This window comes from Rhizoctonia solani, chromosome 15 (genome assembly GCF_016906535.1).
Source record: "Rhizoctonia solani chromosome 15, complete sequence".
NCBI lineage: Eukaryota > Fungi > Basidiomycota > Agaricomycetes > Cantharellales > Ceratobasidiaceae > Rhizoctonia > Rhizoctonia solani.
In genome coordinates, this window is record NC_057384.1 from 997 (window position 1) to 19,195 (window position 18,199).

General features: G+C 45.6%; 5 protein-coding genes across 5 annotated transcripts; 3 read left to right on the plus strand and 2 right to left on the minus strand.

Annotated features, from left to right (window-relative positions):
• Positions 1 to 231: 231 nt before the first annotated feature.
• Positions 232 to 582, plus strand: RhiXN_11845 (Reverse transcriptase from mobile element jockey protein; the record flags this gene model as incomplete). The annotated part of the gene is made up of 1 exon (XM_043331660.1): positions 232 to 582. One exon carries the CDS (start codon positions 232 to 234, stop codon positions 580 to 582), a length of 351 nt encoding a protein of 116 aa, XP_043186421.1.
• A 1,227-nt stretch (positions 583 to 1,809) lies between these two features.
• Positions 1,810 to 4,512, minus strand: RhiXN_11846 (ubiquitin carboxyl-terminal hydrolase; the record flags this gene model as incomplete). Its single annotated transcript, XM_043331661.1, has 8 exons — positions 1,810 to 2,253; positions 2,304 to 3,191; positions 3,267 to 3,305; positions 3,327 to 3,366; positions 3,421 to 3,611; positions 3,663 to 3,755; positions 4,049 to 4,156; positions 4,276 to 4,512. 8 exons carry the CDS (start codon positions 4,510 to 4,512, stop codon positions 1,810 to 1,812), a joined length of 2,040 nt encoding a protein of 679 aa, XP_043186422.1.
• Positions 4,513 to 4,751: 239 nt separating this feature from the next.
• RhiXN_11847 (ubiquitin carboxyl-terminal hydrolase) lies at positions 4,752 to 5,808 on the minus strand (the record flags this gene model as incomplete). Its single annotated transcript, XM_043331662.1, has 3 exons — positions 4,752 to 5,342; positions 5,395 to 5,447; positions 5,577 to 5,808. 3 exons carry the CDS (start codon positions 5,806 to 5,808, stop codon positions 4,752 to 4,754), a joined length of 876 nt encoding a protein of 291 aa, XP_043186423.1.
• A 644-nt stretch (positions 5,809 to 6,452) lies between these two features.
• On the plus strand, positions 6,453 to 8,150 carry RhiXN_11848 (kinase domain protein; the record flags this gene model as incomplete). Its single annotated transcript, XM_043331663.1, has 3 exons — positions 6,453 to 6,767; positions 6,815 to 7,559; positions 7,612 to 8,150. 3 exons carry the CDS (start codon positions 6,453 to 6,455, stop codon positions 8,148 to 8,150), a joined length of 1,599 nt encoding a protein of 532 aa, XP_043186424.1.
• A 2,563-nt stretch (positions 8,151 to 10,713) lies between these two features.
• On the plus strand, positions 10,714 to 11,509 carry RhiXN_11849 (uncharacterized protein; the record flags this gene model as incomplete). The annotated part of the gene is made up of 3 exons (XM_043331664.1): positions 10,714 to 10,725; positions 10,775 to 10,928; positions 10,992 to 11,509. The coding sequence occupies 3 exons, from the start codon at positions 10,714 to 10,716 to the stop codon at positions 11,507 to 11,509; spliced, it is 684 nt and encodes a 227-aa protein (XP_043186425.1).
• Between the last annotated feature and the right edge of the window lie 6,690 nt (positions 11,510 to 18,199).

Here is an 18,199-nt window from a genome sequence, read left to right on the forward strand (position 1 = left end):
CCACCCTGTGCCATCTCACAGTTCACCCTGCAGTGTAGCTTGGGCCACCCTGCAGTGTAGCTTGGTTCAACCTACCACCAACCTACTACTTTGTAATAACCTTGAACCTTTCTGGTGTCTTACATACAGAAGACGCAGTGGTGAAAACGGTGAGGGTCGTCTTTGTTGACATGAAGTGAATAAAAATTCGTCTCCATCATGTGAGGGCACAACAGAGTTGAAGGCAATGAAATGGCAGACCGACTGGCTAACGAAGGAGCTAGAGCTGTTCCAACCCCCATCTTCAATCGCACTGTTACATGGGCGAGAGAACAGGCAACCCCGAAGACCGCACGCTCATGGAAGAAAATATGGCACGAACACCCTGAGTCCAGAGTCAACTCAAAGTACTACATCCCCTGCCCACCTGCTCTCAAACTACACCCGATCTTCAACTCCAGCAACTTGGGCAGGGACCTCGAGTGCCGCGTCGTCCAATACCTAACAGGACATGGACACTACGGCAAATACCACGCCCAATTCAACCATAACGTCGATCCCAGATGCGCCTGCGGGGAGTCGAACAAGACCATATTCCATTAAACCACCTCCTGTCCCGCTACAGCGGGACACAGGGGATACTTAGTGAGTTTTCCACCAACATTAACGATCCCACACTGTTTGGCTCCCTTGCAGGTCTCGAAGCAGTAGCAAAGTTCATTGCCAGAACGGGCATAGGCCGAAGACAAGGAGGCCCGCAGGCAACCGCTCAAACTATGTAGTATATACGCCCTTACGGCCGCCACACCATTCCCGCCCTTACGGCCACTACCCTGAGTTAGGCCTTAAGCCACATGTATGTCGCCGCGCGACGATTTCCTCTTTCTCTGACCGTGCTACTCTCGTGTTTGTTCTCCTTTTGGTTCTGCTGATGTGTTTTCCTCTTGTAGCTTTTACGGTTCGGTCGTGTTTGTGAGCGGTTTGCCTAGTTCGCATGTAGCTCCCGTATTGTCCATATATGGACGTGTATCAAAAAAAAAAATCTCCATCATGTGACTTACTCGATTCCTCTACGAGGCCCCGAAAATCTCGGGAACGCTTGGAGATGCTCGTGGAGTGTTTTCAAGTGCTCGCCAACCAATCCGGGTCCGTCGGGTCCTAAAGAGGAGGTTCCCAAAACTGGAACACTCCAGAGTGCTCCAGGGTTTTTGGAGCCCCGTAGAGTCCACCCTCACATCTACCCTCAATGCTCCTACGGCGATAGTGCCCAAACCCCCATTCACTGTCTTTGTAACTGCTCAATAATGAACAAATTTATAGAGACCCTCACCAAAGTTACACCACATTATTGCAACAAACACGAATAGGCCGTACGTGTGAAAGAGCTTAAGATCACTGTCAATAAGTTTATGAGGGATACTAACTACTGGGTTATGTCGTGGCCCTTTGTTCCCTGCGTCATGAGGCTCATAGATGATCAATAATGCCTCCTTGAATGTCTTGTTGTACATACTAAACCGCTCATTAGAAAAGTTACATTCAACATTTAAGTGGTTCGCAAACATTGGCATATATCTAGTGGCGTATGGGTTCTAATATTACTATAATTGCCCGCCGTCACAGGTTGACTCAGGCTTATTGTCTTTTCCCGAAAGTAGGTCTGGGTACCACGCCAACTCTACTCAGAACATTTTCAATGCAAATTTGCAACGCTTACTATAGCTTTCAACTTCCCACTCGGTATGCATGTCATGTTTATATGGAAAAAGATCATTCAAATTAAATATATTATGTATGTAAAAAATATAGCACCAAAATCTATCTGGGTGTCTATAACTCTTTCTTCTCCGTGGTCGTGGTGGTCGTAACCTCGACCGCGACCCCCCCTAGCCTCTCTACACCATCTTGGTCTTTCTCTTCAAGTGAATCGTACTCGGCGCCAGCGGAGCCGGTGGTCACTGGTGATGGCGTGGTGAAGGTGGGGTCGTCGTCGGAGCCGCCAGGGTTGGATCTGTATGGCCCTGGGAGATCATAGGAAGCCTGAGACTCGGGTAGGTCGTAAGCAGATGGAGGAACGAGAACATCAAGGTCTGAGAGTTCGAACGGTGGGGGATCCGCTTCGTCTGGTACGCGCACGACAGACTGCCCTCCCATGTCAATAGACTTTTGGGAGTCAGGTTCCTGATTCGAGTCAACTCGTGCACGAACCTTCTTGATCACAGCCTTGGAATCTGACGAGCGTCTTCGGTAGAACAACAAATATGCGTTAGCATTCTAGGCTGAGCGTAAGAGCACTTTGATCCAATTGGGGGTGAGGGACTTACGACCGAGTCTTCAGCGCTCGACTTGCTGACATAACTGTCGTCAAAGTGATACCATTCGCCATCGGACAAGTTCTTCGCATATGCCCGATAGTGACCTCCACCAAGACCGCCCATATGTTCATCAACCGCAAACAAGTCATACACGCATTCATCCGATTGACCGGTCTCTCCAACTCGTGAACTCAGATCAAGTCCAGAGATCGGGAACTCAACGAGAGCATCGATCTTGTCTCGCATGGCTCGGGCATTGGAGAAACGTTTGAGGTGGACGACAAGTATATCGGGTACGGACCAGAGCTCGAATCTCTTGGTTGCTTGCTGATGCTTTTTGCACCTAGGAAAATACCAGAGGTCTTCCTCGCCAAGTTGCTCTTCCTTCGTGAGTTCGTCGAGACAATCTTCGAGATCGATAGAACGCCTGCCTGAACGAGATTTGATTTGTGCATCCCGCGCCGCCTGGACTTCTGGGTGTATAAACTCCTCCCACTCGTCGAAAAGCGAAGACTCGGAGCCAAAGAAATGTGTCTGCATTGGCGATGACCACTGGCATACAAGAGCGTCAGTGGGCTTGACCAGCGGCGTGGGTTGAGACAGCTTCTCGACAATTACTGCGCTGCCATCCTCGCTCTCGGGGTCAGATAGAGTTGGGTCCGGTTTTGCCGCCTGCTCACGCGTATTCCAGTCGACCCATCGAACGGAAGAAGCATTCATATTGAACCCTGTTTCGATCCCAGTCGCTGTTACCGAGTTAAATAGTCGTAGCTCGAATAATTCGGTTTGCGGACCGATCACCTCGAAGTCCTCTTCCCCTTGCGGGTCAGCAGGAGGTGCGAGTTTTCCGTCATCCTGAGCGGGCTCCGTAGACGCTTCCTCCTTGGCCACGATTTCCTAGGCAGGTTGCATCTCCACATCTCGAACCACCTCGACCTTCATCTAGTTGGCTTCTGGCCTGATCTCCGTCACAGCTTCGTCCGCCTCGTCCGCCTCGTCCGCCTCGTCCGCCTCGGGAGGTATTTATTCAACCAACTCCCCTTCACCATCTTCGTCCTCGCTAAGGAACAACCTAGGGCCACGATATTTCCACAAATTGCTCTTATTCTTTGTCCATCTTTCGCACCGTTCAACCACAGCTCGGTAGATCTCCTCGCGCGAACTGGCTTCAGCAGGGGTGAGTAACACAAAGAACGGTACGCCAAACGCTGTACTGCGTTGAGCCTCGGAGATGTGGAATATAGGTAGAAGGGATGGGGCGTTCGGGTCGGTTTTGGGAGGTAGTTTCGGTTTGGCGCCAAACGTAAAGGAGGACGTCTGAGGAGGAGGTTTGGCGATAGATTACACGGGAACGGGAAGTTCATATACGACTAGGGTATCTTTCTCGGCGAGTTCGGTCAAATTCATATAGTCGTCGTAAAACTTGTAGAACTTATGCGACCATACTTCCGCCGCAAGGAGCTACGAACGAGTGAGCAAAACAAAACTAATCAGTAATTATGCCAAAGCAAAATTTTATTGAATAAGAAAAGTGCTCAGTTGAATAAACATAAACCGAGTTCGCGGGTAAATGATTGCAACAGATCAAAATAGCCGAGTGGGCAGATGGCACCGCCAGGGTGGCGTGCATGGTCCAGCGTACGCGAAATCATGCGCTAGATGCGTGAATCTTTGATTAGATAACACGCAGGAGATAGAGCCCTGCTCCGGAGGTGATAGAATCTAGTGATAAAAAGGGTCGATTTGACGCATACAGCGTACGGATGGCCGAGGCGGAAAGGAAATGCGATATACGAGTCAGAGAGGCGCTTGGAAAGCGAGGTGTGATAGGGCAGCTTCGAGGGCGGGTAAAGAATTCGTAACTGTACCATTGGATGAACGCATAAAGAAACAAATCTGAGCTGGGAAAGAGGTATCCACGGCACAGATTGAGGCAGAAGAGGAACGCAGCTCGGGCGGGAAAAAGACCAGGAGTACTCACATTTTCCGCCTCGACCCCGAACCATTTGGCGAACAGCTTCTTCAGATATCCATAGCTCGAGTCCTTCGGAACCTCGATTTCGACAGCCAGCGTACGTTTTCTCGTATCCCAAGGAACCCAGTGAATGATGTGCCGCCATGTTTTCGTGACAGGCAGAGGAAGTGTAAGATACATAAAGGGATCGAATGTGATTGAGATCTGTACGAGGAATGCAACGAGTACTTTCAACCGAGACATGCACGAGTCATTGTCCGGCCTGATGCAAGAACAAACCACGCGAGGTAAAAGGGTTAAACTCACTTTGCTACATTTGGAGCATACAAGCGTGCTCTTGTACATACCCTGAAAGAGATCAACGATTATGCTATCGTTTCGCTTCTTGTGCCCTTCCCAGGTCCCCTTTGCAACCGCCTTTTGGTCACCACCTTCCTCTGGCTATTCGGGTTTCTCGAGGTATGGGTTCTTGAGCACTCGATTCAAGTCTGCAATCCGTCCAACAAGAACCCGAGAAACTGTCGGGTATCATGCTGTTGATAGCCTGAAAACGCAGGAGCGAATTTTCCCAAGGTATGTTTGAACTCTCTTGGCGCATACGAGTTTGTGGAGTTGCCCCACCTATAGCTCTTTGTCGCAGGCTCGGCGGATGAGTTGGGGGATGGATATAGGTGGTGGATAAGGGCGCCAAAGACGTTAGTGATCTGACCCTGCATGTCGAGAGGGTTATCGTAGTTCAGCCCTTGTTTATAAAGACCGGAAAGGAAGTATTCCTCGAGTTCGGGAATATGGGTCAGGCACTGGAGCGTGGAATTCATAAAACAAGTATTGCCGCTAGAATGAACAAAAAGTACAAAGAGAAAGGAAGTCGGCATGATGCCGGTTTTTGAAACGGGAGAGTGAAATTGCCAAGAGTAATGCTGAGCAATAATCTCGCAAAAACGCATATTAAACAACGGATTGGAGAATGGATAAATGGATGAAGTAAAGCTCGTACCGTATGAGGACGAATAGAATGAAAATATGAGATGGGATATCCATCGTATATCAGGGGCAATGCGAACGTATGGGAACTTAAATTAGGGTGGAGACTCGAAACAATCGGATAAACAACCCGGTACTCACAGATTTTGTAAACCCGTGGTCCCTCGCCGTACCGCTGGGGCCGGGCTTTGCCTCTAAACGTGCTCGTTAGCGTAATTTTCAGAGTCGACATGGCGCTCGGGTGGTGACCGCCTTGCTCTTGTTTGCATCATGAGATGCTTGAAGTTTGCTAAAATATTCTGAATCTTTTCAAAAGAGTGGACCAGGTTCAGGTGCATCGTCAGGGGCTATCTCATCATTAGAAGTAGGATCGGAGAGGGTAGCGACACTCTTGGCTTCAAGAGTCCAGACTCCGGGTTGGCACTGGGTTTCAACGGCGAGGACGTCTGAGATCTTGATAAAGTCGGAGATGCGAATCTTTGAGTCTGAGGGTATAAGGAGTAGGGACCCTCGGACGATATCAGTGGGACGAAACCGTTGTGCTGGTGAGTACATTAATTAAGGTGCGTTTAACCACTGACCCTGAGTCAAGAACGTTGCTTGTGTTGGCTCAGAAACTCTAGGTGGGTGAGGGAAAATGAATTGCCCGAGCTGTGACCGAATAACTGCCACCCTGCTTGCGAACGATTGTAAGAGACAGTGGTGCTGGGCTGCAACAATTTCTCAGCTGCCAAGCAGGCGTGAAGTTGATCAGTGGCTGTGCTTTTCACTCTGGCGCTTACCCATGTTGGTTGCCAATGGCTTAGTCTTTGTAGTCTCTTCATTTTTTTTCGTGCAACAAGGTCTTGCAAATCAATACTCTGATTGATTCCAAACACAAAACTTACTTGGAAGGCTCATGTCTGCTCCAAGTATGGAATATGAGCATAAATCTTTGTCCCGATTCTGACGTCCGTTTTGCTCGACTAGCTGGGTCTAGCAGCACCCATCACGTTGTTCGCGTCAGTACATCAACAAGAACAGATAGGCAATCCGAGGCCCCTCTTCTTAGAGGTGAAATAACTGGTAACATAGCTCGCGGCATGGACTTTCGACTGTTTATTTGTGAAGTGTGCAAATTTCCCAACAGTCATTATCAGGCAATCGAAGAAGGCCTAGATCGCAATGCCTTTGAATCAGCTGGTCGGTGGGGCCCAATCATGGACAGAATTAAAGACGTCCCTCTTGGTAATGAAGCTGCACTTTACGCACCGTTAATTGATCTCTACGACTCGATCAGCACACAAATTGGTCCTCTGTTTGACCTCCAAAGCAAAACCAACCTTGCATTTAGGGGTACTTCGCAAAAATACCTACTTGATTCACCTGCTTTTTGTAAGCCAGATATTACTGGTGTGTCTGGAACGATGCCCAATGGAACGCCTAGCTGGAAGGACGTACTGGTTTGTTGGGAGGTGAAGCACAGCAACAAGCGTGGGGCTCAGGACCAACTTGGAGAGCCGCCGAGGAAAAGGGTGAGTATTATAATCCCATGAAACGCAAGTACTCACCCGTAGATCAGTCAAAGCCGTCGCAAAGCACCAGCCAATCCAGGCAATCGAACAGCGAAGTTGCTGGATTGACACCAGGTAGAGACAGTGACGATCCATTGGAACAACTACTAAGCTATTGCCTGGAAACAATCAGCGCTCAGCCCCATTGCCGTCATACTATTGGAGTTTTGCTCTCCGAGTGGCGACTACAGCTGGTTTTTCATTCGAGAAGCTTTATTGTAGTCAGTCGAGCTTTTGATATCCGCTCCGACCCAGTCAAGTTGACGGTCGTATTCGCGGCTTTGTGGACAACAGATTTGAAGGCCCTTGGATTCGATTCGCACTTTATTGACAATTCAGGGAATGTCACCATTCGCCCCCAGGAATGTCTTGTCATGATTGGGGACCAAGAGTATACGATTGATAAAGCCCTGTTTCGGGCTCGATCTCTTCTTGGACGCGGAACGTGCACACTTCGGGCGGTGGGGAAATCGCAAGTAAAAGTCGTAATCAAGTTCAACTGCCCACCAAAAGTGCGTGAGTCCGAGGCTGAGCTACTCGGAAAGGCTCAGGATATCCCAAATATTATAAAGGTGGTGGCATCAGCTACCTGGGGTGATACGCTCAATGGATTTGGACCCGAATTTGTAGCTATGGTCAATCATTTTGAACTTCGGGAATTTCGCGTCCTGGTCCTGTCACCCGTGTGCTCTCCACTGACGTCCATCGCTGACTTGGAAACTTTCAAGCGTAGTTTCCGAAAGCTAGTTATTGGTGAGAACTACTCTTCAGCATTGCTATTCTGTATTGATTTATCACCAAATAGCGCACCACAAACTCTACGAGACTGGAATATTGCATTGTGACATTTCCGTTGGAAACATGATGTATGATCCCCTTGGCGATGAGCCTTACTTGATTGATGTGGACCTGGGCAAATCCGTAGAAATGCTAGCCTCGCCATCGTCTAACCATCGGACAGGGACGCTGCCTTTTATGGCTACAGACCTATTGGCGGAGTGCCTGCCACCCCATTTGTACCGCCACGATTTAGAGTCCTTTTATTACGTGTTGATATGGATATGCGTCAAGGATCACTGCGGCTGGGATACCGTGCATTCAATTGCGGCCATGCGTGAAAAGAAAGACTCTTTTCTGGCGGTCGGTACAGGTGATAGGATTGGCGGATTGTCACTGATAGACTGGTTGGAGCCGCTGCGGCGAACCTGGATAAACAGAATCCATGGTCTTTTTGTGCGAGGCAGAGCAGCAGTTGATCCTTACTTGGGTAATGTAGAGTCGGACAAGGAGACTTTGGATGGTTATATTACGTTTGTGAAAGTCATGGATGTTTTGACAGCGTAGCATTGATATACAGAACTCGAATAAGGATAGCATTATTTTAATCATACACACCGTATCCGTCAAATACAAATCACGCGTCACGGCATGCAGTGCCGTAGTTAGTGATTAATGTGCGCTTCTTTTCATCACGCTGTAAGGTCCGGCTCTTAATCCGGGTTCCGAAATGGTTTTGAAACCCACCATTTTGAATGAATTTTAAATATATTTTGAACGCGGCTCCAAGACTTGGTAATCCACACCTATGCCTCGGACACACTGCAAAGTGGGGGGTCGTAAACCCGTCCATAAGCAGGCGTAAATCCAACGGTTTCATCCGACTGTACTCCACGTACCGATGCAAACCGCGATCGATTGATCTACATGCCACAAACCTTCATTTGGGTTTATGGCTCCTGCAAGCGTCATGCTGACTGATGCTCACGCGTACACCGCCGCACGTGCCTGACGCTTCCCAAAACATTTCCTGTGTATTGTTTTTGCGTTACAAATGTCAGCCTTAGTCAGATGTCAGACCACTACTTATGTGAGATTCTCGGTGCACGAGCACGCCGGCTTCGATAATGGGTGACTCCCCGTAAGGCAAAATTTAGTATTTAGAACGCGATCTAGAACTGGGGGCGTTCTAGAATGCTCGGATGTAAGTATAAGACCCTTGAAACATATGAAATACTGTTGCATCCGCTGGTGCCGTTGCTCAGAGGAATTCTAAATTCTAGATTGTATTGGCATTTAGAGAGAGAGGGCAACCCCCTTTCTAAACATTTAGATACATTTTAAAATAATTTGCAACTGTATTGGTGTCTGCTGAGTGCGCGCATACACTTGAGGTGACTGCACTCATATCCTGGACAGTACATGAGCACAAGAATATATGCTATTCAGCAGCCTAATGCACATTGCAAGCGGAATTCTATAGCTATTAGATAACTGCAAGGACCTGTACCCAAATTGTTGTTGTATTGCCATCCATGTTTGACGTACCTATTAGTGCGTCACTTGGTTTGCATCCATATCAACCATGGCACAACCGTAGTAAAACAATGTAAAAGTTCAAACACTGCCAGATACCCAAGGTGGGTTGCTCCTGTTGCTGCCAACTCATGGTCCAAGTGCATGCAACATAGCACAAGCAATGCCTAAAGCTGCCAGAACGTTTTTGAGACACAGTGCAGTTCTGTGCATATAAACTCTGAGGGCTGCAAGACAACCCACATCTAAGTATTTGCACTTCTTCATTGATATTTGGTTCATCTATCTATACATTTATCTACCATGCCTCCTAAACCAAAGCCAAAACCCAATAAACCCCCCAAGTCAGCCAATCCAACTCCCTGTTATAGAGTAGGGTTTTATGACTATGTAATTATATACAGAATATAATAAAGTTATTAATAGATCAGTTATCTATGGATATAAAAGGCAATAGACTAGCTATATAAGGGTAAATAAGGTTAGTAATCAGGGTGATCCCTACACTTAACAAGTAATCAAGCAATTACTGCAGATGCAGGTGGTTGGTTATGCTTATACCTATAGTATTAAAGCTAGTATTGAGTCTTAGTTACCTACTACAATTTATCTGGATTTGTTAGTAATTTATTTGACTGAGATTGCACTCAGTTAAGGTGTATATGCTGCTCTCAAGGCCTTAAACTCTCCCAACTGACTTACTCAAGAGGTTCAGGGTTGCCCTAGAGCCTTTCCTAGCTACCCAGTATCTGTTGGGACCTTGCTAGAGGCTATATGCGCCAAGATACCTTACAGGTTAAGTTCAGTGAGCTTAAGAGGCTAAGAAAGCAAAATAAGACACTCTAAACTAAGTTAAGAAGATCTAATAGATCTTCAAGTTCACACAAGGGGTGGGAATGGGATGAAAAGAAGATGTATTCAAAGGGTCTCCCACAAGGGCTTTATATACCCCAGAGGGAGAACAAATAACTATATACATGATGTACAAAAGAGGAAGTTACATGAGAGGTACAGTCTGAGCTATTTGATACATAAAGACCAATTAGTCCCAATAAGTCCTAGTGGGATAGACCCAAGGCTATTTACAGAATGTTCTAGAGCATACATGACTAAATTACATTAGTGTGAATGCTAAAAATAACCTTGAGGCAAGGTAGGATCTCATAGAAAAAGCTAGAAACTTAAATGGTTAGTATCTCCATCAATTTGGCTCAGAATCAGACGATTCCTTTTTGGGAACTGAGATGCTGGAGCCTCCAACCTATTGGTATTTGTCCGCATAGTAATATGCCTATTTCCCGACGAGATATCGGCGTCGGCGCGCCCCGCCGACCTTTGGCGCTTATTTGCAATGACTAAGTGCCAGCGCTTGCATGCTTACTTGCACTTGTTCTATGGTCTGTAAGTACCGTTCCTACATATAAATGTATAATACAAAAAATGCTATAAATCATAGAAATAATAGTATAATCATTCCGCATGATTAGATGTGTATATATGCAAGCGCAATGAGGAAATAAAGTATAAAAGGTCTTGTAACACTGTCAGTTTCCAAATATAGTAATGCCTATGCCCATATTTGGATAGAGCAAGTATGATTACTACAGTTCGCACTATTCACTATTGGCAATTAGGGGCGCATATGTCTAAATTAGTCATTCCATAACACTCCCCAACTTGATCAACCCAAACGCAAATGTCTTACCCTACAACTACGCAAGCCTGTTTCCCAAATCACATGCCGCAACACTGGGACTGAAAGCCCTTTACCAGACATTGCTGAACTGGTTTCAGCATTGTCTAAACAAGGTAAATATGACTTACATCTTGTCATTAGCCAACGCTAAATCCTTTTAAATGTTTGTCTTGAAGGCAAGAAGGGAGAGGACAAAGGGGAAGACAAGGATAGGTACAAGGGTAACAGAGAGGACAAAGACAAAGGCAAGGGCGTGGCCAAGGGCAAGGGCAAAGGTGGGGGTGGGGGTGAAGGCAAACATGTGGACAAGGGCAAGAGCAAGGGCAAGGGCAAGGGCAAGGGCAAGGGTGAGGATGAATATCAGGATGAAGGCAACAGCAATGGCAACGGCAATGGCAATGGCAACAGCAAGGATAAAAGATCCAAACCAGTTGGGCATAGTGAAACCAGTTGCAAACCAAAGACAAAAGGACATAAAGGTTGTCCAGCAGGCTTGGCTGGGTATCAAAAAGCTGAGGAGTGGAAGTTGGTTGAAGGTGTTGGAATGTACAAGCCCCAAAGCAAGATTGGATGGCGCAAGACAGCCAAGTTGTCCTGGACATGGTCACATGACCAGTACAAGTGGTTGCATGCTGGCCCAAGCCCAAATTTGGGGGGTAGCAGGTGTAATCATGGGTTGTCAGCAGAGGAATAATAGGGCTCTATGGCTTAGTGGTCAAGCTGGTTCAATTCCAGCTAGTTCTATTTTCCTCTGTTTATGACACCATCTGAAGAAATGACCAAGGAGACTGTTGAAGAATATATCAAGGATGTTGTTGAGGAGCCCATGCTGTACTGCAGCCTATCAAGCTGTTGCCTCCCTACACCTAACATGTCTCTACTCTTTGTTCTTCCTTGACTGTCAACCAGTCCTTCTTGCCTATGGTTTCTTTTGTCTTGGAGCCACAGGTCTACAAGTTGTTGTTGCCTCCTTCCAAGCACATGTCTCTCACACACTGTCCTAGACATCTGTAAGGACATTGAGGTAGCTGGCACTTACGGCCATGTGGGAATACAAATGAAACCACATAAGGTGGCAGGGGTTCTACCTACAACAACAAGACTCCTAACTACAATGACCAAAGCTGTCCTGGACATCTGTAAGGACATCAAGGGTGCAGGCACTTGTGGCTGTGTGGAATACAAGTAATAACCGCTTAAGGCAGCAGTGTCTACCCTACAATGTCTAACTACTTAACTAATGATGACCAAGGCCTTATGGGCAATGGCAAGCTATGTAAGTACAGCAAAGGCAACGCTTAAGGCATTGTATCTACTTGGTGAATCTGGCTGTAAGGCCTTGTACAGTGATGATGGGTGACAAGAGGTAATTGACCTGGGTGTTACCATGGTTGGTTGGCCTCCTTATATATTCTACAAGCAAGCTATTTACAAATACATTATATCAAATATCTAATCCAATAAGAACCCCACTCTGCAGTTGGCCTTACTCATGCATATGTGTCACTGACTTGTCATGATGACGTCATAGGTGGAGGTGGCTACATATGATGAAGTAAGCGCAGATGGGGGTGTGGCTTGGCGCTTAGCGTATGATATAAGCGCCAATGTCATGTGATTGAAAATGTAGTCAAATTGCCTTTGTTTAAATTTGAGAAAATGGGAATAAATTCCCTTGGTATATGTTACAACCTCCTTACCTATACCACTGGATTTGGACGATTTTTCTGATATTTTTACTATTTTTTACGAACTCTTTATCTTGTATTTTTCAATCACATGATCTTGGCGCTTATCATGCTGAGATGCTGCACCAAGATGCCATGCCAAGGGCGCTTAGGAGAAATCCACGCTTCTGCACAGCCTGCAGCACACTTCTTATTTCCATTATGTACTTTCTTTCTCATGTGCACAGACCATGTAGATAGCGCCCCTTTTGTCTATATAAACAGCAGGAAGATTGCTTGGAAACACCAAGTCAATTTTACCTTGTCTCATACTCATTGAGGAGGATTAGTCAGCCAGCTAAGTAGCCGGCCCCCAATAGTTCCCAGACGTTAACCCCCTACCTTACTTACCACACCTCCAGGCCTAAGGCCCCCTTGTCATTGGAATCCAGTAGAAGTCTGCCTTATAGCGGCATTAGTATAGCCTTAGTAGTTAGTTAGATTAGCTTTGTCTGTAGTAGTATGGCCCTAAGCGCCCAACCCACTAGCAAGTACCCACATTACAGTGGTGTACAACAGTATATGTGTGTCTACAACAAAAGCCCTACAGGCATTGGCCAACTATGTATGTACAGTGAGCAAGTTGCTTAAGGCAACAACAATGGTACTTAGTAACTTAGTAGCTAACCCAGACTGTAAGGCCCTGTGTACAATAAGGGGATGCAACAAGAGGTAATTGACCTGGGTGTTACCATGGTCAATTGGTCTCCTTATATATTACAGGGAGTTGTCTATTTACAAATACATATATCCAAAACCATAACAAATAAGAACCCCACTCCAACTGTGGCCTTACTCATGCCTACATGTCACTGACGTGTCATAATGATGTCATCAGGTGGAGGTGGCTACATATGCTGAGTAAGTGCAGGTGGGGATGTGGCTTGGCACTTAGTGTATGATATAAGCACCAAAGTCATGTGATTGAAAATGTCCTCCATTTATCTTTGTTTAAATTTGAGAAAATGGGAATAAATTCCCTTGGTATATGTGTGTCTATGACAAGGGGCATTGAGGCAGCAGGTGCTTGCAGCTATTGGGTACAAAGATAGAACCACTTAAGGCAGTGGGGGATACTACCTACAATGACAAACTATGGTACTACAATGTCCAAGGCCATAAGGGAAATGGCAAGCTAGCTAAGTACAGTGAGGGAGCTGCTTAAGGTGGTGTAGGCTATGTATCTAAGTATCTAAGTGGAAATCCAGGCTGTATGGCCCTGTGTACAATGTGAAGTGCAACAAGAGGTAATTGACCTGGGGATAACCATGGTCAATTGCCCTCATATATTCTTCAAGAAGACTAATTACAAATACATGATATTGAATACTGTATCAAATACAAAACCCACTCCATTGGCAGCCTGTTACACTCCCTTGACTTATACCACTGAAATTGGACAATTTTTCTATTATTTCTAGTATTTTTTACAGACTCAATATCTTTAGTTTTTTGATCATGTGATCTTGGCACTTATTTATGCTGAGATGCTGAACCAAGATGCCATGCCAAGGGCACTTAGGAGTAATCCATGCTTCTGCACAGCCTGCAGCATGCTTCTCTTTTCACATAGATTCTTCTTTTCTCACATGCACAGACCGCCTTGTAGATAGTTTGTTTGTTATATATACAGCAGGAAAATTGCTTGGAGACCCCAAGTCAATTTTACCTTGTCTCCCATCAGAAGACAGGTCTCAGTAGATCAGCTAATCTCACCACTCCTCCCAGGCCTAAGGCCCCTCCTCACCAACAGTAGATAGATAGTCACCACCCTAAGCAGTCTTTAGTTCAGTAGTATAGCCTAGTACTGTAGATTAGTCAGGATTACCTTGTATTAGATACAGCCCTAAGCATCTGCCTCTAGTGTGTACCCACCTTACAGTGGTGTACAACACAGCCTTACTCATGCATACATGTCACCTATGATGTCATCAAGGTGGAGGTGGTTATGTTGCTGACTAAGCATGGAGGGGGATGTGGCAAGGCACTTAGGGTATGGCATAAGTGCCAAAGTCACATGATTGAAAATGTTGTCCATTCTACTTGGTTTAAATTTGAGAAAATTGGAATTGTCCTAGACATCCTTGAGGGTCATCTAGGTAGCAGGCACTTGTGGCCATATGGAATAGAGACTAACTGCTTAAGGCAGTGTGGAAGCTACCTACAACAACAAACTACCTAAGTACAGTGACCAAGGCTGTAAGGGCAATGGCAAGCTAAGTATCTACAGTGAGTAAGTTGCTTAAGGGAACAAGTACAAGTGGGGATCTAGTAGTTACTGGCTTAAGGCCTTGTACAGTGTGGATGAAGCAACAAGAGGTAATCAACCTGGGTGTTACCATGGTTGGTTGACCTCCTTATATATTCCAGAGCTATAGTAATTACAATTACACATGTGTGGGAAAAGAAGTACTGTATATGAAATAAGAACCCTGCTCTGCAGTTGGCCTTACTCATGCATATGTGTCACTGATGTGTCATTGATGATGTCATGGTGGAGGTGGCTACGTATGCTGATTAAGTGCAGGAGGGGACATGGCTTGGTGCTTATTGTGTGATATAAGCACCAAAGTCACGTGATTGAAAATGTAGTCCAATTAACTTTGTTTAAATCCAAAAAAATAGGGATAAATTCCCTTGGTATACATGTATCTACAACAGGAATAAATTCTGTGGTATTGAGTGTGTCTACAACATACAGTATTTTCTTGTTCCACATCCTGCTTGCCTGCTTGCACTCTATCCTTGATGACACCATCTCCAAGCTTGCCTACCCTGATCAACCAGATGACCCTATCATATGAGCCTACTGTCCAAGAAGTCTTGACCAAGCAGTCCCCCACCTTGACTTTGTATACATTGCCCAAGCAGATGGCTGTGCATTCCTCAATCCCAGTCAAGCAGACTCCAACCCTGCAGACTCCAACCAAATGCCCCCCCCCCAGTGGTGTCCCTTTGTTGGTTAGGTCTGCTTCAGAAACTCCAGATATGCCATGCTGATGTCTCACAGCTTGCACTTATTGGGTGTCCCCTTGTTGGGCCAGTCTGTATCTGATACTGTGTTGGTTCTTGGTTTGATACCTCCTAGCAGCTGTCCTGTTTAGTATAGCTTTTATAAAAAAAATTGTTTGCCTATTTTTGGTTGGAGTATCCATTAGCACCCTTTGAGTCTATTAGTGTTGTAGACACACTCTATACCACAGAATTTATTCCCATTTTCTTGAATTTAAACAAAGCCAAACAGACAATATTTTTGATTGCATGACATTGGCACTTGCATCATACACTAAGTGCCAAGCCATGTCCCCATCTGCACTTACACAAGCACATGTAGCCACCTCCACCCAATGATGTCACCATGACATGTCAGTGACACATATGCATGAGTAAGACCACAGTCAGAGTGGGGTTCTTATTTGATACAGTATTGGACATTGTACATTTGTAATTAGTAAACTCCTAGAATATATAAGGAGGCCAACCAACCATGGTAACACCCAGGTCCATTACCTCTTGTTGCATCCCCCAATTGTACAAGGACCTTAGGTCTGGTAAATAGTTACTTAGTTACTTAGTCACCACCTTAAGTGGCTTTGTCATTGTACTTAGATAGTCCCTTGCTGCCATAAGCAGTCTTGATGTTGTAGTGTAGTTGGCCATTGCTGTAGATAGTCTCATTGTTGCCTTAAGCAACTTACTTGTAGTACACTGTGGCTGCAAGTGCCAACCCCCTCAATGTCCTTACAGACGTCTAGGACAATTAGATTCAAGTGTCATTAGTCAGAGTCAGTTTGGTTGTTCAGAGGACATTAGGATGTTCAGAGGATGTCCTTTCAGTGCAACCAGCCCTGCAAGGGAGCAGCAGGGTGTGTTTTAAGGGGTTGTCCCTTGATAGCCAAACACCAGCACTGGGAAGTTCCAACTTGCTGGTGCAACCTAGGATAGAGGGCAGTCCTCACCATGTAACTAGGAAATAGTAAAGAGTACAATAGATAAAATGATTTCTATAGCATATATAATCTCAGGGGACTCAGGTAGAGAGAAATAAAGGGAGTATGTAAATAAGGGAATAGACATAAAAGAAATAAAGAGCAGGGATCTGAACCAAGGTACATAATTACAGAATCACATGAGCACAGAGGTGGGCCTAACTGCCACACCAGTGGAGCTTACCCAACATTAGCATCTCTGGAATATAACATGTAGCCAGCAAGCTAAAGCAGGTGTGTCCGCAGGCTTATTAATTAGAATTTCCATTTGTACTTGTGCTGTATATTTGCCAAAGTACTATGCAATAGTATCATGTATGTTACAACCTCCAAACATATACCATTGGAACTGCCTTATTTTTCTATTATTTTTACCTTTTTTTATGGACTTGATATCTATTGTTTTTCAATCACGTGATCTTGGCGCTTATTATGCCAAGATGCCAGGCCAAGATGCTGTGCCAAGGGTGCTTAGGAGAAATCCATGCTTCTGCGCAGCCTGCAGCATGCTTCTTTTTCACATGTAGTCTTCTTTTCACACATGCACAGACCACATGTATTTAGTTAGTTTGTCTATATATACAGCAGGGAAATTGCTTGGAGACCCCAAGTCAATTTTACCTTGTCTCATATTCATTGAGGAGGATAAGCACCAGCCAGCTAAGTAGCCAGCCCCCAGCAGTATAAACCCTTACCCATTACTTTACTCATCACTCCTCCAGGGCTAAGCCCCCTCCATCAACAGTAGATACAAGCAGGACACCTTATGTGTTATAGAAACAGTAGTATAGGAAGTAGTATAGCCTTAGGTAGTAGTTTGCATTGTGTAGTACAGCCTTAAGCACCTGCCCACCAGCATGTACCCAACCTTACAGTTGGTGTACAACAATGTATAAGTTACACTTGCTTTGCTATTGAGTTATGGAAGCTGTCCATGGGAGGTGCAGACTTAGATGTGTAGTAATTTTAAGACCAAGAAGTGCCAAAACTCAAGTTCACACCTCCCATGGACAGCTTCCATAACTCAATAGCAAAGCAAGTGTAACTTATACATTGTTGTACACCAACTGTAAGGTTGGGTACATGCTGGTGGGCAGGTGCTTAAGGCTGTACTACACAATGCAAACTACTACCTAAGGCTATACTACTTCCTATACTACTGTTTCTATAACACATAAGGTGTCCTGCTTGTATCTACTGTTGATGGAGGGGGCTTAGCCCTGGAGGAGTGATGAGTAAAGTAATGGGTAAGGGTTTATACTGCTGGGGGCTGGCTACTTAGCTGGCTGGTGCTTATCCTCCTCAATGAATATGAGACAAGGTAAAATTGACTTGGGGTCTCCAAGCAATTTCCCTGCTGTATATATAGACAAACTAACTAAATACATGTGGTCTGTGCATGTGTGAAAAGAAGACTACATGTGAAAAAGAAGCATGCTGCAGGCTGCGCAGAAGCATGGATTTCTCCTAAGCACCCTTGGCACAGCATCTTGGCCTGGCATCTTGGCATAATAAGCGCCAAGATCACGTGTTGTGCACCACTGTAAGGTGGGCAGACGCTGGTGGAGTTGGGCGCTTAAGGCCGTACTACTACAAGCAACACGTACATAATCCAACTAACAAGGCTATACTACTTCCGCTTAAGGCGGACTACTACTACTTAACTGA